The 26,731-nt window shown below is 46.9% G+C and overlaps 1 protein-coding gene and 1 long non-coding RNA gene across 4 annotated transcripts in view; one reads left to right on the forward strand and one right to left on the reverse strand.

Annotated features, from left to right (window-relative positions):
* Positions 1-7,004: 7,004 nt before the first annotated feature.
* On the reverse strand, positions 7,005-17,535 carry Gata6os (GATA binding protein 6, opposite strand). 2 transcript variants are annotated; one of them, NR_105023.1, is made up of 6 exons: positions 17,443-17,535; positions 16,226-16,336; positions 15,592-15,789; positions 12,523-12,646; positions 9,893-9,973; positions 7,005-7,068 (listed from the first exon to the last, which is right to left on the reverse strand). It is a non-coding gene; the product is annotated as a GATA binding protein 6, opposite strand (long non-coding RNA). The 2 variants fall into 2 exon arrangements; NR_105022.1 differs by lacking the exons at positions 7,005-7,068; positions 9,893-9,973; positions 12,523-12,646 and adding an exon at positions 14,897-15,224.
* Positions 17,478-26,731, forward strand: part of Gata6 (GATA binding protein 6) — a 33,127-nt gene continuing 23,873 nt past the window's right edge. Inside the window, exons 1-3 of one of the 2 annotated variants that reach the window (NM_010258.3) lie at positions 17,478-17,711; positions 19,004-20,157; positions 24,020-24,186. In NM_010258.3, coding sequence (NP_034388.2) covers positions 19,041-20,157; positions 24,020-24,186 — 1,284 coding nt within the window. In that variant the 5' untranslated portion in view covers positions 17,478-17,711; positions 19,004-19,040. Of the gene's footprint in view, positions 17,712-19,003; positions 20,158-24,019; positions 24,187-26,731 lie in introns of those variants that run through there. The other variant, XM_017317834.1, reaches the window with a different exon arrangement.

Here is a 26,731-nt window from a genome sequence, read left to right on the forward strand (position 1 = left end):
TTTTTTCAGAATGTTTTACACTTATTTCAGGCACACTTTATCTCCCAAGTGTTGTAAGGCCCATGGTAGTAGTGTGCTTGCCCGAAGGAACACTAGACAGAAAGAATCACTAAGACATGGGCACAGATATATGGCACTGTGAATGCTGGAAAGGACACTTATTTTCAGTGTGGAAGTGGAAACCAGAGGCAGCCAGCCGGCCTCCACCATAAGTGTGCATGTCAGCAACCCAACCTTTTACTGCTCTGCAAATGCCTGAGGTGACTGGGAAAGCATTGGGTATGATAAATGTCCGCACTATTTTCTCTTTTTGTTTAAATGCTGGGCAGGGGTTGTTTGTTTTGTTTGGGAGTGGGGAAGTGCTAGCCATTGAACAGAGAGACTCTCACATGCTGGGCCAGCAGCACTATACTGGCCAGCACTGAGTCACACCTCAGGCCCAGAGATTCCACTTTACAAGTTTCTGTTATGAGCATGTTTTACATTTGAGCTGAGAAAAACAATCCCAGGAATCCAGGAAAGCCCGAGCTGGGCCCCTGTCTGGAGTGGGAAGTCAGTCAGACTGCAGAGGGGTCAGCAGGTTACTCAGCAAATATTTATCCAGTGCCTACGCTACATCAAGCAAGGGGCGCAGGCAAAGGCTGGCACTGATGACTCTAAAACAGCCACCAGTGCACTGTTGCACAGGGGCAAGGTTCCACCTGAGCCCCATGGTGTGCATGAGTGTAAAACCAAAGCTAGGCATGATCTCAGTACCAGAAAATGGAAGCAGGAGGATGGGGGTTCAAGGCCAGCTTGAGCTATACAGTAAATTTGAAGCTAACCTAGGCTATCAGAGACTCTGCCCCCCACCCCCACCCCCGAATCTGCCCTTCCTCCCAATTGCTACCACCACACCACTACCACTACCACTACCACCACCACCACCACACACACACACACACACACACACACACACACACACACACGCACACAAAGACTCACTCTGTGATAGAAATGACTGCTATATATTACATCTGCAAGATCCTTCTTTTGTGGGCAAGTTCAAGATAGAGAATTTGCTTATCATGAACAAGGACCTGGTATCCAATTCCAGCACTGAGAAAATAGATAATAAAATATAAATAAGCATCTTTTCATACATCAGATGATCTCTGTGTGTCTTTAGAGAGGTTCCAGACAGGATCTGAACATTTCTAAACACTCACCTGCTCTTCACCTCTGACCCAAATGGAGGCCTCCACAATCTGGGTTTATTTTGCATTGTTTTGAGACAGGACTGCAGGTAGCACAGGCCAGCCTTGACCTTGTTGTCATTGGCTAAGGATGACATTGAGCTTTTGAGCCCCTGCCTCTAGCTCTTTAGTGCCTGGATCACAGGTGTACACCATCACTCTTGGGTTCTACGTGGTGCTGGGGATCGAACCCAGAGCTTCATGCAAGCTAAGTGAGCCTTGTATCACATCAGCTGTTTCTAGACTGGGGTTCACAGGGTTGAAGTAACAATAACTACTCCCATATCCCTCTACCATGATGTTTTGAGGACAAATTGTGTGTTAAAATGGTACCAAGGGTGAGGTACATTAGGGTGTGCCCAGGGCTGGAAGGTTGACACAGAAGGATCATGATTGGATGCCAGTCTGTGTTGTTAGCAAAATATTGTCTCAGAAAACAAACAAACAAAAAAATCTTCTCAAGGGTTAGCCTAATGGCTCAGGGGTTTAAGAGTACTTACTGCTCTATTGGAGGACCAGGGTTTTGGTCATTGCACACACATTGTGGTGGCTCATAAACACCTGTAACTCCAGCTCCAAGTGATCTCATAGCTGTTTCTAGCTTTTGTGAGCACTCACATCTGCATGCCCTCACCCACACAAACACACAGAGGGGAGGGGGAAGGGAGGGAGGGAGGGAGGGAGGGAGGGAGGGAGAGCAAGAGAGAGAGAGAGAGAGAGAGAGAGAGAGAGAGAATACTTTTGTGCTTATTTGTTTCGTTTTTTTGAGATAGGATTTCTTTGTGTAGCCCTGGCTGTTGTGGAATTCACTCTGTAGACCAGACTGGCCTTGAACTCAGAGATCTGCCTGTCTCCTGAGGCTGACATTAAAGATGTGTGCCACCACAGCTCAGCTGAAACAAAACTTTTAAATTGCATCTGGATTCCTTGGCAGAAAAGATCTAGAATTGCTGCAGAAGGCTGAAAGAATCAGGAGTTGAGATCAGTGTGTGGAGGCAGATGCTCTACCACCTTTGTCTGGGCATCTCACCTTCAGAGTTGTTTTGGTAAGGGGGACAGCAGAATACATGCAGATTATTAGTCTTTTCTTGTGCTTATCCTATGGATCATTGAAAGCTGCCTAGGTTGGCAGAAACCACAAAGCCCATGTAACATAAAGTACAGCTGATAAGCAGAATAATGAAACCAACAGCCCAGTAATAACGATTCAGAGAAGTCTCGCCGATGAAAGCTAAAGTCACAGGCATTGCCATGTGCATCTGTTGACCCAGCTCCTGCAAAGCTGAGAAAGGGAGAACCTTGAGCCCAGAATCTGGAGACCAATGGAGTGATGATGCTCCTGTATCTTAAACAAAAGTTTCCGCCTCAACTTCTCAAGTGCTGGGATTCCTGGTGTGTTCTACCCTGCATGGATTGAAAGAAATACACAGTAGATACCGTTAGTCAGTGTACTAAAGTGGAGATTATTTGTAGAGGGGTGACTCCATTGTGTGCCTCTGGGCAACAATGGCCTGGAGAGGACCCCATGTCTCTCTGGCAGCAAGAAGGATCAAGGAGAGAATGGAAGACAATAGAAGACCATTCTGTAAAACAATTGGCCAGGGCTTTTCAAGTGTCAGTGTTATAGATGACAGAGTCTGTTCTAGATGAAAGAAGACCAAAGAGACGGGACAGTATGAATGGTGATTTCCTGCATTAAAGCCTCGACAGACCTGAATATAGAACAATTGGAAAAAAAATCAAATTTAGCTTGAGATTTGATAAGATCATGTATGAATGCCTGTGCATTTGTGTGTGTGTGTGTGTGTGTGTGTGTGAGTGATTTGTTTATTTATTTGAAATTGGGTATTACTATGTAGCCCAGATGTGCTCTACTTTAAACTAATAGTCCTCCCGCTTCAGCCACCTGATTCCTGGCTTTTGTTTTTTTATGGTTTGTTTTTGTTTGGTTTGTTTACTTGTAGACAGGGTCTCTCAGTGTAGCCCAGGCTGATGTGAAATTTGAGGTCTTTGGCTCAGGCTAGTAAGTGCTGGAATTATGGATGTATGCATACTGCCTTGCTTGACAGGAGTGATACATCAAATATAATTTCCCAGTTTTGATTACTATACTCAAATATCAGATACTATCCTATTAGCATTGAATAAATGCTATTTATCATAGTTGTGTGTGTGTGAGAGAGAGAGAGACAGAGAGAGAACCTACACAAGGTAGTAAATGGACAGAGCTTTTTCTTTCTTTTTTTTTTTTTTAATTTATTTTTATTTCAGTGTATTAGAGTTTTGCTTGTATGACGTTACTGGATTTCCTGGATCTGGAGTTACAGACAGATGGGAGCCGCCATGTGGGTGCTGGGAATTGAACCTGGGTTCTCTGGAACAGCAAACTGTGTTCCTAACTACAGAGCCATCTTTCCAGCCCCTGGACAGTTTTCTTAAAGTCATCTTCTTTGTGTGTAATTTTGCTGTTGTTGTTTGTTGTTGTTATTGTTGTTTTGGCTTCAGAAACAGGCTTTCTCCGTGTAGCCCTGGCTGTCCTGGAACTTGCTCTGTAGACTAGGTCTGCTTCTGTCTTCCCACGCACTTGAATTAAAGGAGTGTGCCACCAGGCCTGCCTTGAGTTTTTGTTTTTGTTTTTTGTTTTTGTTTGTTTTTGACCAGAGAAAATCATGGTCATTTCTAAAACCCTGTTAAGAGCGATAAAGGGACAGAAGATAATCATAACTGTTCTCATTTTCCTTCATCCTTCACCACACAGGGCATTAGAGAATCTATCTACTCTATAAGGTTCCTTAAAGACAGTTCTGATCAGAAAGAAGCCAGTTCAACCTTATGGTTGTTGTGAGACAAGGTCTCACTATGTAGATGGGAGTAGCCTTGAACTCACAGAGACCTCCTGAGTACTGAGACTAAAGATGTTAGTCACCATAACCAAAGGTATGTCTTCCTTCCTTCCTTCCTTCCTTCCTTCCTTCCTTCCTTCCTTCCTTCCTTCCTTCCTTCCTTCCTTCCCTCTGTTCTTTTTGGCACTGAAGACCAACAACCTACATGCCAAGAACACTCTGCCATGAGCCACTGACCCTCAGCACTGAGAGAGTCATACCTGACATCCACAGGCCTTGTATATATTAGAATATTGGATGCTGCTTGGGAAAGAAGACCCTCGTCATTTTTTCCATATATTTCCCCTACAGAGTGAGTCTACAGCTTTAGTTTCAGGCACAGATTGAGATGGCCTAAACTCAGGATCTGTGTTGGGTTTTAAAGTGTGTCCATGAAGTGCTGAGACTACTAAACATAGCTAAAAGTCATTCAAATTTATTGTGTTGCCTGTGTGTCCATACTATCCATTCATTCTAGTTTGTTTTGGGCTTTTGAGATAGGCCTCACAGTGTAACCTCAAAGCTAGCCTCAATTTGTAATTCTTTAGCCTCATGCCCACCCCGCCCCCAGGGCTAGGATTACAGAACATCTCTAACCACGCCCCCCAAATCATTCAAATTTAAATGTTCATATCCTACTCCCAACCGAAGGCCCAAACCAAACAAACCCAAGGACGGATCCTTTAATCAGGACAGATCCTTTAATCCACATTCCTGCTAGGAATCCTCATTGCTGGCTGAATATTCTCTGAAAGTCTGCAAGTAACAGTAATATTATTTTTTCTTTAATTTGTACATAAAAGAGCAATGCCAGCCTGTTCAAGGAACTGCAGAGTCCGAATCAGGAAGAAAATAACCGAGGGAAGAGATATCTGTCTTGTCTAGTCTGCATGTTTTAAAGTAGGGTAAACCTCTGTCACTCAGGAGCCTAGCAGCCCCTAAAGTCAGGAGATTTTCTAGAACCAATCCCAGGACTCAAATGCTAAGTCCCTCCCTGAGGGTGTGAGCATGGCAGCTAACCAATAAACTCACTCGGCTCTGCTGCGCCTTACTGGTTTTGGATGCCTGGCTGAAGTGAGATGCCCCACCCCAGCTTTATTTGCCCATTAGTGAGGTAGGGAAAAGTTTCTTTAACAAGGTCTGTCCAGAAAGAGTGATGGCCCACCAATATCCCTCCCTGGTCTCTGCTACCCTCCACAGTGAGTCTAGCCAGCCTTATCTGAAGGACAAGAAGGTGACATTTCCTCAAATTGCTGTAAACTGGTAGGGGGCAGAGTGGCCATAGAGAGCTGAGGCAAAGTCAAGGGTCTGAGTCCTCCCTCCTTTAACCACATTTGCTTTAACTTCTTCATGTAACCTTTAGGAAAGGACAAGAAGGACAAACGGCTGTGACCTTAGACCCGTCCTCAGGAATCTAAATCCTATAATCTCTTCAGAAGAAGGGCTGGCTCAGTTGCTTTGTTTAAACATGCTGTAGGCCTTTTTCTATTGGAAGGGGAAATGGATTTTGATATCTACTTCTTCTCCTTCCTTCCTTTTCCCTTTGGAGACAAGGTTACTCTGTGTAGCTCTGGCTGTCTGGAACTCACTAGGTAGACCAGGCTGGCCTCCGATGCACAGAGATCCATTCACACCCCTCTGCTATGTAAGCACCGTGACAGACAGTGTGCACCACTGTGCCCTGATTCCTTACTTTTAGTTTTACTTTTGAGACAGGACACACTGTGTCACTCTGAATGATCAATCTGCAGTTCCCAGCAGTTCCTTCCTTGGCTTCCAGGAAGCTGGGATGACAAGCATGAGCCACCGGTAGCCTACGTAGTCCTGCATTCTTTTGTTTGTTTGTTTGGTTGGTTGGTTGGTTTCTCTGTGTAGCCCTGGCTGTCCTGGAACTCACTCTATAGACCAGGCTGGCCTCAAACCCAGAAATCCGCCTGCCTCTGCTTCCCAAGTGGTGGGATTAAAGGCGTGCGCCACCACGCCTGGCTATAGCCCTGCATTCTTTATAACACCTTCCTTACATTTCTACTTCCTGTTCCTGAAGAACCTTAAGCAAAGCTGTTGCTAATTTCACACAAGATCCTCTTAGAGCCAAATGTACTTACTGTCACACTGGCTTAGCCCCGTGCTGTCACATGCTCCTACCCTGGAAAGAGTGGGAAAGCATACTGGGTCTTTCTGAACCAGTTTCTTGTAAGTTGCCATTCCCCAGACCTAACAGGCCTGGTCAGATCTTCAGACATTCACCTGCTTTGTTTTGCTCAAAATCCACTTTCCTGGTGGCCTGAGGTAAGGATTCTCTGTTGTCCAACTAGAAAGTGACTCACTCCCCTCTGCTTGCTACCACAGAACTGTGTCTGTAATAAAACATTGTCAGGCTATATTACAGGTTTGTTTTTCTGGAGTGTGTTGTTGGTTTGATGGTCTTTGCTTTTCCATAAGCCACAAGTAGTTCAGGAACTAAGACTCACTCAGCCCGTTTCTGTGACTTTGAAGGCTATCTTGGTGTCTAGAGGAGTGGGGACTAAAGAAATGTCCATTGAGGACCAGTGAGGTGGCTGAACATGTAAAAACCCAGCCTCTGAACCAGACAACCTGAACTCAATCCCCTTAAGTAAGATGGTAGAAAGAGAAAACTGACTCCATATGTGTGCTGTGTCACATGTATGTGTCCCCTAATAAGCACATGGTGGGAAATAAAAATGGAACAAGTTTGTGACAGAGTCCTAGTTATCTTACATGCTTGTAAGTGTTTGTTTTAGACTTGTTGGTGTGTGGGTGTGGGGGCTCCTAAGGACATTGGAAGATTAAAATATATTACAAAGCCGGGCGTGGTGGCACACGCCTTTAATCCCAGCACTGGGGAGGCAGAGGCAGGCGGATTTCTGAGTTCGAGGCCAGCCTGGTCTACAAAGTGAGTTCCAGGACAGCCAGGGCTATAAAGAGAAACCCTGTCTTGAAAAACCAAAATAAATAAATAAATAAATAAATAAAATATATTACATATCTACATCTATATCTATCTCTATATCTATCTATCTATCTATCTATCTATCTATCTATCTATCTAGTTTGCCAAGTGCTGGGGAATACTGAGAACTTTAAGGATCCTGCTCTGTTTTGTTTTGCCCTTGGAACATCCAGAATAAAAAATAAGCACAGTACTTACTTATCCACTTATACCATTAAGACACTTCCCNCACCCCAGTATTTTGATTGTTTCTATTGTTAGTAGTAATAATTAAAATAAGGTATTGTTGAGCCAGGTATGATGTTAAACACCTTTAATTCCAGTTCTTAGGAAGCAGAGTCAAGCAGTTCTTTTAGAGCTGCAGGCTAACCTGATTATTGGCATGGCTCTAGTCATGCCAATAAGAGAGACCTTGTCTTACAAACACAAAACAAGTTGACTCATGCCTGTGATCTAAGCCCTCTGAAGGATGACAGGCTGAGGCAGGAGGATTGCCACACACTGGAGGGTAGCCTGGGCTACATAAGAAGTCCTAGGTAAACCTGCAGAGTAGGATCCTTTCTAAAAACAACAGCCACAATCTACATGTTCATCTACTTTCAATTCAGAGTCCTAAGAATTTTCTTATTTAGTATTTTTCAACTGTCTAAAGGTTCCAAAGTTTCAGCAAAGATAACTGAAGCCAGGTCCTGGGGCATTAAAGGCAGAGTTCTGTCACTGCAGGAGGCTGCTCTCTCTCTCTCTCTCTCTTTTCTTTGGGGTGGGTGAGTGGAGTCCTAGATAGGGTTTCTCTGTGTAGCCCTAGCTGTTGCTAGAATTCCCTCTTTAGACCAGGCTGGGCTCAAAATCAAAGATCTGCTTTCTGAGTGCTGACATTAAAGCCTTTTTCTTCTTCTTTTCCTTTTTCTTTTTCTTTTTCCTTTTCCTTTTCTTTTTCTTTGTTCTGTTCTTTCTTTTCTTTTCTTTTCTTTCTTTCTTTCTTTCTTTCTTTCTTTCTTTCTTTCTTTCTAAAGACGAGGTCTAGCCCAGGCTAGCTTTGAACTCCTTGCTTCCTCTTCCCAAATCCTGAGATTAGATTGTGCCATCAGGCCTATCCTAATCTAATTCTAAGTCCCCAAGTTTAAAAGACCAAAGCAAGTCAGCTGAAAGGGTGCACACCTGGTGTCCCAACACACTAGAGTCTGAGGCAGGAGGATTACCATCCTGCCATGGAGTGAATTCAAGGCCATCCCAGGCTATTTAGTAAGATTCAATCTCAAAATAAAAAGATGAAAGAGGCTTAGGGGCAGAATTTGGTTAAGGAGTACACAGCAAGTTTAAGAAGACCCTGGGTTGGATCCCCAGTTCTACACACACACACACACACACACACACACACACACACGTATGGAGAGAGGAGGGAGAAGGAGAGGGAGAGGGAAGCAAGGCTGGGAGTATGGTCTGTGTTTTAAATGCCAGCACCACAGAAATAGACAAACAAAGCTTTAATATCCCACCCCAAAGACATGAAGGTGTCTTTTTTTTTCCATTTTTTATTAGGTATTTAGCTCATTTACATTTCCAATGCTATCCCAAAAGTCCTCCATACCCACCCACCCCCACTCCCCTACCCACCCACTCCCCCTTTTTGGCCCTGGCGTTCCCCTGTACTGGGGCATATAAAGTTTGCATGACCAATGGGCCTCTCTTTCCAGTGATGGCCGACTAGGCCATCTTTTGATACATATGCAGCTAGGATACTTTTTAAGATAATACTTTTTAAGATAAATGAAAACATGAATTTGGGCAATAAATAAATGATGCTTAGTAACTACAATGCCCTTACACTATCCACACTGAGAATAAAATGTCTCCATCCTTGGTTACCACTTGTAGTTTATGTTCTTTGGTTTTGCTCACTTATATTCATGGGCAGAAAATGAGGTATTTAGAAAGCATCTTCCATCAGAAGACATTTCAGTGGTCTGGAAACCTGAGTCTAAGTTAACTGTTTGGCCTTTGGAGACAAATCATTCCTTTTGTTTAGCCCACTAGTGTAGTGTTTAGATTAACATCTAAATTTGTATTGAACCTGACAGGAACTGAAGAGCCAGGACAGATATATGCACTCCCATCTCCGTGGAGCCTATAGGATGGCTCGGGCAAGTAGGACCCTGGTCATTAGTTCATGATGAGTGTTTGTGTGAAGCAATATTTTTATCATTTTATGGACAGAGCAACTGAGGCACCTCGGGGTTAAGTGTCTCGGTCTTGAGTCTATGGCCGTTCAGTAGATTTAGGAGACCCAGCTCTCAGGGCAGCCGTCTAGAAGTTTCCATCCCATCTTAACCAGCCCTGCATGTGGAAGCTCAGCTCTTTCCCTACCCTCAAATCTCTGACAATCCATCTCAGGAGAGAAGGGACTGAGGTTTGCTGAAATAGCAGAGGGGGCCAGGGCATTCCCTGTCCCCTTGGACTAACTGCTGCTTCTGATCCCTGGAGGCTTCTGTCCAGGAGGATTCAATCAGCCTCAGCTGGCTGGCTGGGGTGGGGGACAGCACTGTCAGTCTTGGGAAGCTGCAAGCACTCAGGGTCTTGAACTTTATCAGGTTTGAATGTGTGACTGTGAGAGTAAAGAGCAGAGAAATGACAGCACTCAGTAAATCAAACCAAGAGAAGATCAGGGCTGTCAAAGACCAGAGGAAAGCAGTCTCTGGGCCCACATGGGGCCAGCCGCCTGTGGCTGGGCTGTGGCTGGGCTGTGGAGAGGGAGGGGGAGGGGGAGAGGGGGGGAGGGGGAGGGGGAGGGGGAGAGGAAGACTCACCCTCTATGGGCTCTGCCTCTGTGCATCTCTTTCACTGTCTTCTTAGCTAGAGAACAGGATTCTTCTTGTTCTGGTTTGGATCTTGTTTTCAAATACACATTGGAAGGAGGGGGAAGAGAAGGGCCAGAAAAAAACCAAGACTGAAGAAATCTAGAGTGGTCTATGATCAATAATCTGTTCCTATAGTGTATGTGTTTCAGGAATAGAGCATTTGCCTAGCATGCAGGAGATATTCTAGTTTCTACCTCCAGCCCTAAATAAAGAAAAAGCTGTTGGGGGAGGTGAAGAGAGAGAGAGAGAGAGAGAGAGAGAGAGAGAGAGAGAGAGAGAGAGAGAGATTGAGTCACAAAATAATGGAAAAATCAAACTGGGATAAATCTACAATTACTAGCTGAAGGGTAAAAGGCTTGAGAGAAGAGAAGAGTAGAGTTGCTTATGTGTAGATCAATTTAAATTGGTTCTTCTAAGTTCCTAATATCTAGCGCCAATCTCCTAGGTTGGCCTTCTTAATGACTGTGTGCTAATAGAGCAGCATTGGCAAGGAGGGCTGCTGTAGAGGACTGGGATTTTTTTTTTTTTTTTTTTTTTTTTGAGAAGCTTCAAGATTGCTATCTCGGTTCTGCAGAAGATGCTGGAATCGGCTGCTTGCATTTGCAAAGGGGAGAACAAGGAATGTTTCCTCTTCAAAGACACCAAAAGCCAGCAAAGGACTTATGTTTGTATCACCCCCACCCTCTTCCCTACCATAATGCAATAAAGTCCTGGTGCTGGTACACAGAGGGCTCAAAACAATCCCCCAAGTGAAATGGGAGTGCTTTTCTGGGAATTCATTTAGTACAGAGGCAGTTAAGCAGTTAGCTCACATACAAAGTTGAAATTTTGTGCAGTATATGTGCGGGTGTCAGTAATAATTCATAGACCTTACCATGCACAAGCATAGCTACCAAAGCTCTTTGTCTTTGCAATGTACTCATAAAGGGGTGTACCCCTCCCTCCCTCCCTCCCTCCCTCCCTCCCTCCCTCCCTCCCTCCCTCCCTCCCTCTCTCTCCTTTTTCCTTCCTTCCTTCTAGCCTTTCTTTAATTTTTAAATTACACTTATGTATGTATGTGCTCACACACACACCCTTGTCACACTCATGAGTGGAAGTCATTGGTTTGTCCTGTCAGGAAATAGCTTTGCCTTTTGAGCCATCTTGCCCACTGTGTAGTCTTGGCTGGTCTGAGAATCATAGTGCTGCCCCAGCTCTGAGAACAGTGATTATGGGCATAGTCAGGATGCCTTGCCTTGGTTTTTTAAAGCTCTCTTTTACAGAAGCGGGAACTGAAACAGAGAAGTTGGGCAATTCGCCCTTCTCACACAGAAAATAGATGGAGGTATTAGGAGGTGGCACAGTAACCCCAAGTTCTGGGCTGGCCCAATGGCTCTTACAAATTCCCTCAATGTTTAAGCTAGAGGAACTCTCAACTTTCCAAAGCCACTTAGCCTGGAAGACAACTGCAATCTAAGTGCCCTTTCAGAGGGAGACAAAGCTTCCCTCAGCTCCTTCCACAAAGCTGCCTGTGGCTCTACAAGAGGTGCCAACCTCCTAGACTGTAAACACTTGCAAGCTCAGAGCTGCCTCTCCTGTTTCTTCTCCCGCCATGCATACTCAGGACATGATCTGTTGATGAGTGGCAGGAAGCTGGAGGTCTGCACAGTGGTAGACAAACCCTTTAGCCCTAACTCTCCGCATATTTGCAGCATAGCTGAATAGAGAGGTCATATTTATGAGTAGTAATTTTTCTTGGTCACTACCCTCTCTTGGACTCAAGGATAGCATCTATAACTTAGCAAATCTCTCAAAAACTCATTTTTCTGTTTTCTTTATTTTTTACTTTATCAATCCCTGCCTGGCCTTTAAAAAAAAGGAGAGAGAGAGAGAGAGAGAGAGAGAGAGAGAGAGAGAGAGAGAGAGAGAGAGGAAAGAAAAGAAAGGAAAGAGAAGGGCAAATGCTACTTAAGGACTCCAAGGGACAAAGGTTTGGGGCAGTGGGATCCACATCCCAGAATTCATTGTACCCATGCTCTCAGCCACTCTGCCCCCACATCCAAGGAGCCCTTAGGTCTAGCTTAGGCGTGGAGCAGAAAGTCCCTTCTTTCTGAGGCTTCCTTTTCTCATCCTTTAGAGGCTGGGTTAGAGGGCAAGGCTACACAGTGAGGGTGTTTGGAAAGTAAGCGATTTGGAAGGAATAGGAAAAGGGGTGTCTGTAAGTTCACACCCCAGCATAAGGCGACAGAAGAACCTGGACTGCGCTTTGGAAATGAGTCCAGGTCTGTAGAGTACATTGAGGGAGCAGCAAAGCAGAGGCCCTACCCACCAGGACCTGGGCATCTCGGCCATGCTCCCTGCCCTCTCAGCCCTTTCTGTTTCCAAAAGAGAATCATGGAATCATTATCTGACCATTCCAATAGACACCCCCTCCCCTTCCTCCAGGACTTTCAGAGTCCCGAGTCTGATAAATGAGGACCCTTGGTTTCATCCTTTGAGAGGGAAGTGATGGCTTTGGCTGACACACAGCCCTGGGCATCAAGTAACCATGCCAGCTGTAATTAATAATGACTCTAAATACTGCGTTTGACCAAACTAACCTTTGAGAGTCTACACCCTTCCTGGGTTCAGTTCCGGGATTCCGGGACACAGGTCTATCACATCTGCCGGGGTTCAGATCGTTCTGCTCATGACCCCAAGGGGATATGGAGTGCTTCTCTGATCCTAAAATGAACCATGGGGAAGATAGACAGGTATGATTTGGTTTTGTCTTTATTAATATTAGAGAAATAAATAAATAAATAAACCCAAAACAGTAGGACAAGGCTACAACATTTGTAATTCCTATACTCTACAGGCGGTAAGGATCTTGAGCTCCAGGCCAGCTTGTCATATATAATAGAAGGCTTTGTAGAAGACAGGGGGAACAGGGGCAAATTTAAATGGAACTTGAGTTTGTTTCATTGACCTTGGTTCTTCTGCAAGCCTGGCAGGAATGTTTTAGGTCCTACAGCTTCTGAGTTAGGGTTAGTTCCAATGCCTGAGCATCCCCAGGCCAGGAGACCCGGAGACAATGCCTCAGTTGCAGTCACAGGTCGCAACGGACCTTTGAGGTGGTGATCCCAAGAACGCAAGCAGGCTGAGGAGGGAGGCTGGCGCCGGCGGGGAATTTCTTTATCGGGATTCGAGAGCCAAGAGCCGCTAGCTTCTCCGCTTCTCTAAGGGATCCCAGAGAGACACCTTTCGATCTTTTTTCAGACATCTTGGCCCTTAATAGCTAAATTTATTTGGTTTAAAGCGGCGATGGGAGAGGTGGGGAGGGAAAATCTTTCGTCGGTCATTGGGTGGCCCTGATAACAAGCTTTAAGAGAGAGGAAAGAATAAAGTAAAAAGGTTAATGGCTGAGGGTGGGCCTCAGGCGCCCAGCGTGGGGCTTTTACGGCGACGCTCCGGGGCCACCCCCTTATCGCCACTGCTTCTTACCGCCGCGTAAGAAGTACATACATTAAGTCACGTAAACAGCGCGCGGACAGGGATGCCACCTCAATGACCTTTCCGGCAACCGCGAGCCCACCTCTGCACTGAACTGGCGGCTGCCAGCCGGGGTCACCAAGGGCTGCAAATGTGCGGGACCGCGGGGGCAGGGTCGGGTCCCGCGTACCGCTTGATTCCCACCGCCCGGGACCGGTGCATTAGCTCTGAAGCCTGAGGCCAGGCAGAAAGAGAACCAACACTGTGAATTGGGGCGACCTTCGCTCTTCCGCCGTCACCTGATCATGTCTGGAGCGGTTTTGTTTGTTTATAGGAACATAAGAATAAAATGGAGGAAGGGAAGGGAAGAAATGGGGTAAAAGAAAGAAAAAAGGACTCGCCACGAAGGGAGAGAGAAGGAGAAAGGAAAAGAGAGTACTCTGGTTATTGGCTGGCGTTCCGAATGGGGGCACACACTGTTCACACCCCTCTACTGGACTGGGACATTGGGGAAAATTAGGAAGCCAAGGTGACCCGTATCGTTGGGTGAAAGAGTCCCTAAGACAGTAAGAAATGTGGTATAATCGACTAGGCTTTATAAATGTGTGTTTCCGTTTTCTTTCTTTCTTTCTTTCTTTCTTTTCTTTTTTTCTTTTTTTTTGTAGTGCGTGAGAATCGAACCCACATCCTTGAACATTAAGCAATTCACCAGTGAGTTATAGCTTTACCGTAATTTTTAAAAGCTAAAGTTCGAACCATGTTTATTAACACAGAAATTGTATGTGTATGTATCAACACCCCTTGCCCCACTTTTGAATCAATGTTCGAGCAGGTAGAAGCTTCGTGAAATGACAGGTAATGAGCTTGAGTTTGCAAGGCCAAAGATGTATAGCGATACACATCCAGGCCCGGATCTGTGGTGCCCCCCGGAAGCCGCGTGCCATCGAGTCCCCAAACACCTCTTCCGTTTTAGCTACAGAGCCCCCGCCCCCTGCCCTATTGGCTGCTGTGTTCCGGCTAGATTTGAAAGGCAAGTGGTGGTTTGGTCCGGACCAAATAAATGAGCATAGGGGAACAGGCAGTGCCCTAGAGTCAGCTTTCTTTCGGAGGGTCTGCTCCTTGGGTCTAAATGGTTCTGAGCAAAACGATTCCAGTCAAGACTAGCAAAGCCAGCTTGGGAAAGACAGGAGGGGACAAGAGAAAAGGAGTTGAAAAGAAAGAAACAAAACAGAAGAAAAACACTAAGAAAGAAACTTCCAGGAGTTATTTGGGGCATGATGGGGACCATCTTCATTTTGGGGTTCCCCTAGGTTGGTGTGCCACCTTCCCCTCCGCACCCCGGATTCTGCTGGCTTCCATTTCCCTGGAGAGTCCAGCCTGAGGCCGATAGGGGAGGGCTTTGAAATGTGCCTTTGCTTGCTAGGCTGGGGTGTCGTCGCCAGAGTCCGTGAGTCCAGAAAAAAACCCAAAACAAATTAGAGTCTGCAAGCAGTCTAGGTTTTTGTCTTAGTCAACCGGACAGGTTTTATTTTTACATTAACTGAGATGGAAAAAAAAATATTTCTCTAACCTATTCCTCTTTCGGAAAGCTAGTCTTTAAAAAAAGTTTAAAAGGTGAATTTTGAGCCCTGAAAGGAAAAACAATGATCTATCGGTTTTCTTGTGGTTGGAGGCACTACTAAAATGATTGGGAATGAGGACGGTAAAATTATGGGTTTCTTCCCCAGCCTCTAGAGTCCGAATGTTGTCGAATCTGTTCGTTTGGGTCGAACTCCTCACCTCTGTCCCAGAGGCGCCAGGGTCAGTGTGTTCTCTAGTCTTCGACGCCTAGCTTCAGGAAAGCAGAGCAGTAGGGGTTTGCTATTGTTCCAGGAAATTTACACAGGATAACCCCTCGAACAACAAAACAAAACAAAGCCACCCCCCCCCCCCACAGGACTGGAACTAGGCTCGCGTCGGAGCTCGATGTTCCTCAACCTTGAAGGTCGTTCACAGCCAGGACGCCAAATTTAGTTAGCCAAGTCATTTATTATTTTATTAGCAAATACGAACTGTAAAAATTGCTTTTAAGAGCAAACTGGAGACATTATTTCGGAAAATTGGACTCAAATGAAAAAGCGATGTCCGAAGCTTTAATGAATTGCTTACAAATGAACTTCGCAGAACCCAACCCGCTTAAAAATTTGGTTGGAACTTACCGGACAACCCAAAGCAAGCCGCTGGAAGCCGTGGTGGGAATTGGGCCGGCCCGTGCCAGTCTCTTGTGGTAGTAACTTTCGATCGAACTCGGGTTAAAATTTAAAGCCTTTGAATCCTGTTCCAGCTGCTAGTCTCTCCATTCCAGAGTTTTCTACTTCCAGCCTTTCATAAATGCAGCCACGCTGAAGCCACAGTGACTAGGGGAGGCAAAAAGGAACACGGTAAAAGTGACGCAGTTAGGCAAGAACGGTTTATAGACCTACTCGGTAGCAGGTTTAAAATTTAGAAGTGTTTGGCCGCGATTTACAGTGAAGAATGAAAACGGGAAAATTCTTGCTAACTTCCTGGATTCGGAGGCCCCCTCCCCAGTAAGTCATTTCCCTTCTCCCGCAGCACACAGGTACAGTTCAAGGAAAGAACCCCTTCGCAACGAGGTCTCTCGAAATCCTGTTTTACAGAGCACCTATGTATGCATTCATGTTTCAATCTGCTTGGATCCCTCTCCTTTCTCCAATTGGAAAAACGATAAAAATAAGTAGCAAACGAAACTAAAACAACAACAACAACAACAACAACAACAAAGAGTTCAAATGCTTCCAGGAAGATCTATAGAAAACATTTACTTTAATTTACCTGGGGTGTTCCTGTAAGAATCCACTCCCACAAGAGTGTTTCTCATGTTCAATTCCCTTCTCGCAGCCTTCTTCCAATGTCCAGCTTGTCGAAAGAAATCCCTTTTGTGAGCTCAAAGGAATAAGACGTATATCACTGCTGCTGCCTGGGACAAGCAGTGCGCGACTTGCTGCTGACAGATCGGCACTGATAACCCCGCCAGTGTTCATTTCCAGTCCTTGGCCCGCTAAGAACCGTATCAGTTTGTACACAGTTGTGATAACCATTTGGAGGGAGCGACTAAGGGGTGTGTGTGAGATTGGGGGTGGAGAAATGGTATTTCTTTCTGGGTCCAGGGAAGGTACCCCGCTCCTTCTCAACGCGTTATCTTTGATTGACCTGAAGTCCAGAGAAAGCTCAGAGTGAACGCGACAACCAAACTAGCGTCCTTGGACACCGCAGTGTTTTTCATTCAAGACGGTCCCCAGCACCTCATAGTTTCAACCTTCCCATACACCACAACCGAAAGGTTAGCTGGGGAATGTTGTTCTGAACTCTACAAAACCTCCCAGGAATTTAGTATATATTTTAAGAGCAGGGGCGAGGTAGGGAATACACAAGGGCTCCTTTCCCAGAGCGTTGAATTCCAAAGGACCCCACGACCTGAGCATCCCGAAACAGGGTCAAGAAAGTTTAAGGTCAGTTACTAGCAACTGCGCGGGGCTTAATTTGGAAGGAGGGGCTGGGAGGGCCCTTTGGGCATTCTCCCTCCCCTCCCCCCGCCCCTTCCCCGCTGACTTTGGGGACGTCCTGACCCAGGAGGGGGCGAGTCCCTCCCTTTGCGGCGACGGTCAGCGGGGTCTATGAAGATCCAGCTCCTTCCGAGCCAAGTTTCCCTCCCTCTTCTGCCCTGGGTGGCGGGTATGACTTTGTGTGTGTGTGTGTGTGTGTGTGTGTGTGTGCGCGTGCAACTGGGGATGTGTTACAGCGCTGGATGATTATGGGTCGCTGGCCAGGTCAGGCATGCTGTTGCCCCTTCCCCTCCCTTGGTGTCCTTTAGCTGGGCGCCCCCGGGGTGGACTCGCTCCTACTCTGAGGACAGGGCTAGCAGCTCAACCCACGCCCGCAGGCTGCCTAGCTCTTATTGTCCGCTAGGGCTGAGCACTCCCCTCCCCCTCGCCGTCCCCTCCCCACCCGCTTTTTTTCTCCTCCCCTGGATCCCTCCTCCTTCTCTTCACCTCCGCACCCAGCAGCTTGTAGAGAGCAGTTCCGACCCACAGCCTGGCACCCTTCGGCTAGCGCTGTTTGTTTAGGGCTCGGTGAGTCCAATCAGGAGCGCAGGCTGCAGTTTTCCGGCAGAGCAGTAAGAGGCGCCTCCTCTCTCCTTTTTATTCACCAGCAGCGACTAGCAGACCCCGGACTCTCGCTCTCCCGCCGGCGCCCTCCGCCTCTCTCCGCGCCCCGGAGCACCCTCGGTCGCGGCCGTTCTTCTCGCACATCGCTCGAGGTTCGGTTGTTTCCTCCTTTGTTTGCCCCCTCCTCTCCCTTCTCCCTTCGCGGGCCCTTGGGCCTCCAGCTCTCCAGCCTTTCCCGGGCTGTGATCGGTTCCGAGGGTGTCCGGTCCTTCGCTTTAGAAGATTGTAGGGACTCCGAGGTTCCCGGGATACTCCGGACCAGCCTCCACCCGCCCCCCAGTGCTTATCTGCCCACAGCTTATCTCCGAGTTATCACAGCGCCAAGGGGCGGGAGCCCGTAGTCCAGTGGGCAGAGAAACTTCTTTCTTGCTATCTTGCCTGGGTCTGTGTGTGGGCATTAATTTTAGTGTGGTTATCTCCGATGAGCCTAAGCGATTTGGAAAAGCAGCCCGGTGGAGGCCTGCCTGGTTCCCCACCCCCTCCAAGTCTCCCTGTCATTCTTCCTGCTCTCCCCTTTGGGGTGGCCTCGGCTCTGGGGCGGTCTCACCCCCCTCCCCTCCTGCGTTTTCCCCTCCTTTTCTCTGCGCTCTGCTCCACCCTACTATGACCAATTCCAGAACGATCTGGCCTTTCCCCTGCTGGGGTTGACCATGGGGTGGGCCAGGGGTGGCCCGGCCCGCCTGAGTACGCACGCTGGTGGTTGTAAGGCGGTTTGTGTTTAAGGTGTGCGGTTGGCCTGGACGTGGTTGGACGTGAGGTTTTGCCCATTGGTTTCCGGCACTATTTCCTAGATCCTTATGCCTTTCCTGGCATCTCACTTTCTCTGGGCTAGGTAACTTTTTCTGGAGCTCGCGTTGGATATGATCAGCGAGGTCCAGGGAGCTCTGAGAAAAAGCGGCGGTTTCGTTTTCGGGGACAGGTTGCCTTTTCTAGCTATTTCCACGTGCGGAACTCTCTTCACCGAGGCATCCCAAGAAAGGGGCACCTTTCTTAGGAGGCAGGGTGAGACAGCATTAACACACATTAAATTCTTTCTTGTCACCGGCTCAGAGTTAGCCAGTCTGCGGCCGGTTTCGAGATCAATCTTGGGATCTGGCGCGCTTTGCAGAGGATGGATGCTATGGAGGGGTGGGATAGGAGGCTCAGGAACACTTGTCCTGGGTGACGGAGGAGGGCACCCTAGTTGTCCGGGATCCCTTGGCTGCTGCTGCACAGATTTCAATTGCTGTTTTGTAACCCCTCAAGTACGGGGCAGAAGCGGGATATTTAAGGAATGCCCTAAACTAGGAGAGGGGTGGGCGAGGGAGTGAAACATGTAGACAGTCTACCCTTTTAGTAAGTCCACTTTATCTATCTTCCGTCTTGTTCCTCACTCCCACCTTAGGAATCAAAAGTCAGGTTGGAGTAGCGCCGGACAGTGGATGGCCTTGACTGACGGCGGCTGGTGCCTGCCAAAGCGTTTCGGGGCTGCTGCTGCGGACGCCGGCGACTCCGGGCCCTTTCCAGCGCGGGAGCCCTCCTCGCCGCTTTCCCCCATCTCGTCTTCGTCCTCCTCCTGCTCCCGGGGCGGGGATCGCGGTCCCTGCGGCGCCAGCAACTGCAGGACGCCGCAGCTCGACGCCGAGGCGGTGGCGGGACCTCCGGGCCGCTCGCTCTTGCTCAGCCCCTACGCCTCGCATCCCTTCGCCGCTGCCCACGGAGCCGCGGCGCCCGGGGTCGCAGGCCCCGGGAGCGCCCTGTCGACTTGGGAGGACCTGTTGCTCTTCACTGACCTCGATCAGGCCGCGACCGCCAGCAAGCTGTTGTGGTCCAGCCGGGGCGCCAAACTGAGCCCCTTCGCGGCCGAGCAGCCGGAGGAAATGTACCAGACCCTCGCCGCCCTGTCCAGCCAGGGGCCCGCCGCTTACGACGGCGCGCCCGGCGGCTTCGTGCACTCCGCAGCGGCGGCGGCCGCTGCCGCCGCGGCAGCCAGCTCCCCGGTCTACGTGCCCACCACGCGCGTGGGCTCCATGCTGTCCGGCCTGCCCTACCTTCAAGGGGCGGGCAGCGGGCCCAGCAATCACGCGGGCGGAGCGGGTGCCCACCCAGGCTGGTCCCAGGCCTCCGCCGACAGCCCCCCGTATGGCGGGGGTGGCGCAGCCGGCGGCGGCGCGGCCGGACCTGGAGGTGCGGGATCGGCTACGGCCCACGCCTCTGCACGCTTTCCCTACTCGCCCAGCCCGCCCATGGCCAACGGCGCCGCGCGAGACCCCGGGGGCTACGTGGCTGCGGGCGGCACGGGCGCAGGCAGTGTGAGTGGAGGTGGCGGCAGCCTGGCGGCCATGGGTGGCCGGGAGCACCAGTACAGCTCGCTGTCCGCAGCTCGGCCGCTGAACGGAACGTACCACCACCACCATCACCATCACCCGACCTACTCGCCCTACATGGCCGCACCGCTGACTCCTGCCTGGCCAGCAGGACCCTTCGAAACGCCGGTGCTCCACAGCTTACAGGGCCGCGCGGGAGCTCCACTCCCGGTGCCACGGGGCCCCAGCACAGGTAAAGATCAGATCGCGCCGCGGTGTGGGGGTGCGGGCCGGGAACCCTGGGATGCAAGCCGGTGTGGAACAGCTATTTACTTGAGGTCCATCTGGGCCAGCAAAGACTTCTTAGAACAAGACTTTCTACGTGGCAGGCTCAGAGGCTAGCAGCGATGCTGTGGGGGATATTCTTGTCCAGGAAAGAGGGTGAATGCATATCTATGACCTCAGGGGTGAGGGGAGGGGATGTGCACGAAGTGGGATAGGGAGGTCCGGGGCGCTTCGTGAGTAGTTAAGAACCAGGCAATTGAGCAAATGTGCATTTCAGCTTGAGAGATATGTGGGGCCGGCTCTCTGCTTGTATCCTGGTTTGGGTGAGTGGTGAGTGAGATTCCAGGACTGGGTGCATTTGGAATGTCGGGCGCTTAATCAGGTAGACACGTGGACATAGTCAGTCTCTTCTCATTCAGTCTGCTAAGTTGAGGAGCTCTGTCCCTTTCTTTGGTATTTAAATAGGACACCCAAAGCCCTGAGACCCAGGCATCTACAAGCATCCCTGTTCCCCCAAGCAGTGGGAGCAAAGGGGACATGGTCATCTGTGACATCTGTGGTCGATAGGCCTTCAGGCTATCTGCTGGGTGGGATTCAGGGATATGGCTTCTACTTGACCAGGCCAGGCCCCTCAGAGTTTAGCTCACAAAGTTACCCTCCGTGCCAGAGGCTATTGAAGTGTAAAGTGGGAAAGCACAACCAGCTACCTTGGAAAGACCTTAATTTGGAAAGTGGCTCTGCTCTTAGCAGAGGAAGGTATGGTCAGAGCATGGTTTCTTTCTCTAGCCATCCTGTTTTGGGCCTAGGGTTCATCCATATGTCTCTCCTTCTCAGGGTTTCACCCATTTGACAACTGTTCCTATAAGGAAAAATGTAGCTGTCTATTTGAGGGCAGTAGTTAGTCTTGAATGGAGGCACATTGTCCAAACTGTCCTTCCCATGAATCTTTGTGTCTTATTCTGGGAGCCCCTCCCCGATTAGGTTTAGGGATGTCCTTTCAGGGCCCCTGACCTGTTACCCTAAATGGGACTGTTGTTTAGTTTGTATTTAGAAAACCCAGTGGCTTAAAGAGAAGAACCTGATTTGATCTTCTCCTCACTAGTGACACAGATAGGTCAAGAGACTTGGTAAAGAAGTCAGTTTTCCCCTGATGTTCTCAGGCACCTCCCTTCCTTTTGTACCTTTACTGTCAGCCTGGAAGACAGGCACAGCAAAGACCCTGTTGAGAACATCTGATAGCTTGGGACTTGATAGAGCCTTGGTAGGCTGTCACCCTTTCTACCACTGAAAAACCATGTTTGGCTCCCAAGTGTAGAGAACAAGAGACTAAAAATCTTCAAGGAACTAGAAAGGGTGGCTGGGCTGTGAAGCTTTTAGATATGAGTAGGAAAACCCAAAGAGGGTGGGACAGGGTGCTTGCTGTTTGAGTCTACCCCATTTCTGCCTGTTTCTTGACATCCCTTCGAATTTCCTCTAATTTTTTTTCTCTAGCCTTGAACCATCTTATTTGACTGAGAAGATAGCTTGTGCAGAGACAATTCCATCTTTAGACATTGACAATAATGGATTTGTTTGAGAAAGGCTGTCATAGGCACCATAGAAGATTCTTTTGGCTTTGAATTTAGCCTATATTTTACTTGATTTTTTTTCCCCCTTCCAGTCTTTGGGCATTGCAAAGTTGGAAAATTCTTCTGTAGACTCAAGCAGATTTTTAAACCGGGGGGTTGGAGTGAAGGGATTTGGGAATATATTTTGCAGGCTGCTAAGAAAAGAATCAACTAAGGCAGAATTGGCTAGGAGTGTAGACCCAGGTTTGATCACACAGACATACCTATTTCTTTATCTTGATTTTTCCCTTCCTCATCTCTGCCAAGGTCTCCTTGTTTCCCTTGCTAATCTTGAATTTGCAGCCATCTTCCTGCCTCTGCAATTATAATTATAATATTAATAATAGTTATTATTTAAAACCACATTTGGAGCAAGTGGTTTGAGCAAACACTAAGGCTAAAACTTGAGTGCTGTGCACAGTAAGCAACCTTCACAGTAAGAAACCTGCTCTCTGCCCTTTCCAGGACTGCAGAGTGGATTTGAAGTTGTTCACACTGAGATGAGCCTTGGTCCCCCTAAGCCTTGATTCCCTGGCTGGCTTCCTTTTCTCCCACTGAGCAGAGCTCCACTCAGGGAACCACACCTGACTGGAGTCTCTCACTTCCCAGGAACACCACTTAGGACAGAGGTGCCAACCTCCCAGCACAACCAGATTTTATAATTAAAATCTATTTTCTTTTGACAATTTAGAATTATTGCTGTCTGACTCTTCTTGCAGGGAGACAGAAAGGAACTAAAGAGTTTTTATTTAATTAAAAAAAAAAAAAACAACTTCCTAGAATTTCAATTTTTGTCTCTGGGACTCCAGAGGACTAAATTCTACCTGGGGCATTCACACAGTCTTCTCCAGGGAGTCTTTTTATTGTTCCTATGGCCAGGGCTTCCAGGGAATGCCCCACTCTGGTAGAGGAGCTCTCTGATAGGTAACATTTTAAAGTCAACAACAAAGGCAAAAGCCCTTGTTTAACTTCAGTGTCCTTGAAGTCCTGAGTATTTTACTGATTACTGTGGTCAATAGTGGCTTTTAGGGCAGAGAAGAATAAATCTTTGTGATGTGTTGTAAGTTCCAGTGTCCCCAGGATAACTTTGAACTCATTTGTGTGGTGTGTTAGTTTCCTTTATATCTCAAGGCATAACTCTAGAAATGAAGGGGACTTTTTTTTTTTGGTAAGGTAAAAATTAATGGTATAAGCATTTTAATGCTAAAACCATATTTAAATATTTTTACCAGATTACTGACTGTCAACACAAAGGTGGTGCTGTCTGCTGGCAGTGTAGTCTTCAAATAAAATGCTATGCAAAGTGACTTTAAAAGTGACTCAACTATTTCTTGAAGAATGTCAAATTAGAACATTCAAACTCTTTGTAACAGAAAGGGTTCTCATTTTACGAAGTCCATATGTGATTTAGTCTCAGTTTAGAGAATCCATGTGCTTTTATACTTAACCTCCTTTCAGAGAAACAACAAATGCTATTATTTTTGTTAATTATTTTGGATTTTTTTAAAAATTAAGCTTTAGGTTACTTTCAAATCCCAAATGCTAACCACATGATCTGAAAGACGGGGACAAACATTTAAAATAGAATTTAGATAGAAACCAGAATATTTCTGTGTTAGATCCTCATGACATGAAAAGTAAAATGCAGTCTTCATGATTAGTAATGAGCCTTTCCCTCCCATAGAAAATCTTTTTCTTATTTATTATTAATTGATATAAGTGCCAAGAACAGCATTTTAATTTGGGTTGTCTTTTTTTAATTGAAGAAAAGGCATGTAAGAAGGAAATGTTATGAGCACAGAAAATACTTTAAATTACTTGATAACAAGGAACGGGCAGCGAGTCCTGGGAATTTGAGGGCAGCAATCAGTGGATATTATGCGACGCCTTTGCGTTTGGCGTGTTGCATTTTATAATTACGATGGGCCCGGGTTGTAAAAACCACAGAGACCAGAGGAGCGGTAAGGGGACCAGAGTTGATTCCCCCCCCCCCCCCACCTCCCGCCCGATCCTGGATCCTGTCATTTTTTAGGACCTCTGACTTCCCTGGGGTTTCTACTAGACCCCCCGGGAGACACCAGAGTGTGGGACAGTGGCCAGCGGATCTAGGGCAACCAAGCCTGGGGGTGCGCCTCCAGTTTCTGATCACCTGACTGGGACATTCGAGTGTGGTGTGCGCGGGGCTGGCGTTCTCACAGGCCTCTGGCCCATCTCTCCCCACAGACCTGTTGGAGGACCTGTCGGAGAGCCGCGAGTGCGTGAACTGCGGCTCCATCCAGACGCCACTGTGGAGACGAGACGGCACCGGTCATTACCTGTGCAATGCATGCGGTCTCTACAGCAAGATGAATGGCCTCAGCAGGCCCCTCATCAAGCCACAGAAGCGCGTGGTAAGTGTCGCTGCAGGGTGCGGACTCGCAGCAACACCGTCCCCCACCCCCACCTCCTTTAGCGCGTGTCAGAATCCCGGTGAGAACCAAAGGCCTTCCCAAAAGACAAAAAAAAAAAAAAAAAAAAAAAAAAAAGTAAGAAAAAAAGAAAAGGAAAGGAAAGGAAAGGAAAGGAAAGAAAAGGAAAGAAAAGGAAAGACGCAGCTGCTAGCAGTCTCTCTTCCACTTCCTATACGGGGATCGAATGGATACCAGGCAAGCCAGTGCTCTGCTCTTGAACTGCACCATCAGCCCAGGTGCTGCTTCTTAATTTTTTAAAAGCACACGCATATTTTACCTTAAAGAGATATTCTTGGCCAGTATACAAATGGATACCCAAGAAATTGGGGTTGCAGGTAACATCTGCCAAGCAAAAGTAGGCAAAAGAAGGTCTGGCCTTGTGTCTTCTTTGCTGGTTTGGAGAAAGCAGGCTCCGTTTCAATACCTGACCAGCCAGTGGGATACCTCAGAAATCGCTCTGCTTCGGGTCAGCTGTCAGGGGCAGCCTAGTTCTGTAGTGCTTTGAATTGCTCTACCTCTTTGCGTTGTTTGCCCTTCCTTGGAGATCCAGGTTTAGCTCCCCATCCCTCTGCCTTTTAAATTGCGCTGAGTATGATGAAGATTTATTTGCTCAAACATTGGTTATTTTGAAATCTGGCTGTTGCAGATAGGTACAGAGTCTTCCCAAATTGTGAATGTCACTAATTCAAGCCTTTGCAATCTTTTAAATAAGTATGGGGAATTCTTACTTTTTCCCATGATTAAGCTAATACAGTCATTTGTTAGGAGATATAAAGTTTGAAATGAAAGAAAAGAAAAGGAGAGAGAGAGAGAGAGAGAGAGAGAGAGAGAGAGAGGTGTGGGTGGGGGAGGCAAGTTTTCATGAATTGCACCTTAAGGCTAACATTTGTCTAGCCCCAACTAATAGTATTCTAAATGCCATTTAAAGTAGATGCTTTGCAATTAGATGCCAGACATCTTAAGGACCCAGGTAATTTATTTAATTGTTATTCTCTAATTAGCAGAACAAACGCTATACATGTTGTTTGTGTTAAATAGATTAGAGCGAAATTGCATCACGGTGTAAGTCTGACACCTTAAGGAGAGGCAATTAGTTTTATGATTGTTTTGTTTTTAATGCATTTAAAATAAAGTAGCTGAGGTTAATTTGAGTGGAATGTGCTTTAAGCTTGTTACAACTTTACCCCGTTTAGGGTTTTCTTTAAAGAGTTTCCTTAAATTCAGGATGTGATTGACTCAGGGGCTTTCGAGATCCTCCTGTACTTTTTTTTTTAATTAAAAAGAAAATATTCCAAGGAAGTTCTTGCTTTCATTTATCAGACAAAGCATGAACAATGAAACCTTACTTTTTAGAGGGAAAGCTACTTTCATGCAGAGTTCAAGATGAGCTCTGAAAGCTAACTTTTTCTTTTTTCAAAACTGAGCAAAAACTTGGTGTACATGTGGTAGGTAGTTTTTAGGTTCTTGTTGAATTACACATTTGATTAACTAACAACCGTATTTAAAAAGCTCATTTATTTCATGCACTCACAGGTAAAAAATAACTGTCACCCATAAGAAAACCAATTTAAACGTTTGTAAATCAATTAGTTTTCTTTCCGTGTGGCAGGTGTCTTGGCAGTAAGCAAGGTCAGCCCATATGCTTTGTGAATGGGTTATAAATGATGCCAACTGTAGGGCGTGCCGCTATCAATTGGTTCTCTTTGTGGGCTTATGGTTTGGTGAATCTGGCTTAGTTCTCAGAAACAGAATATTGAGCCCCAGTTTGTTTAGCCAGCAGAACAGAACCAATCACGGTGAACTTGAACTTGTATTACACTGCAAAATAAGACATTTATGGTGTAACTTGAATTCCTTGTCAGTGAGGAACAGAACTGAGATCTCTTGTTACAAGGCACTTTTACAACCTGCTCACCTTCATTTCACATGTTTATTGAGACTGCCTTCACTTACAAACTGCAGTTGACAGTCATAAAGCTCTTTGTTATAATGGCAAATTCTGATAACAATTTTGCTCCATATCGGCTCCAAATTCCACTGGAAACTGTCATAAATGGCTCATTTATAAAACGGATCATTTTGTCCGTCCTTCACTAATTTCACATTTATGGAGAGAAAGGAGTGCTCATCTGGAAACTTGCTTCCCATGAGTCCCAAAGAGGGGAGGAGGGAGGGAAGAAGCCTCTGCTGCTGCTGTGTAAGGTTTGCATGTACATATACATATACATATACATATACATATACATATACATATACATATACATATACACATACATACACACACATATTTGCTTTAGCAAAGCAATTTCTTAAGCCGTTCTATCTGCCAAGTGTGTACATTTTCACCATATCCTGAGAATTATTAGCCCCACAGAGCTAAAGGGCTCGTGACTGTGTCCTTGTTTTTACATCTTGATTGTAAAGGATGCTAACCTAATAGAACAGATGTGAACTATAAATGAAAAATCCTGTTTAATCACTTATA

This window comes from Mus musculus, chromosome 18 (genome assembly GCF_000001635.26).
Source record: "Mus musculus strain C57BL/6J chromosome 18, GRCm38.p6 C57BL/6J".
NCBI lineage: Eukaryota > Metazoa > Chordata > Mammalia > Rodentia > Muridae > Mus > Mus musculus.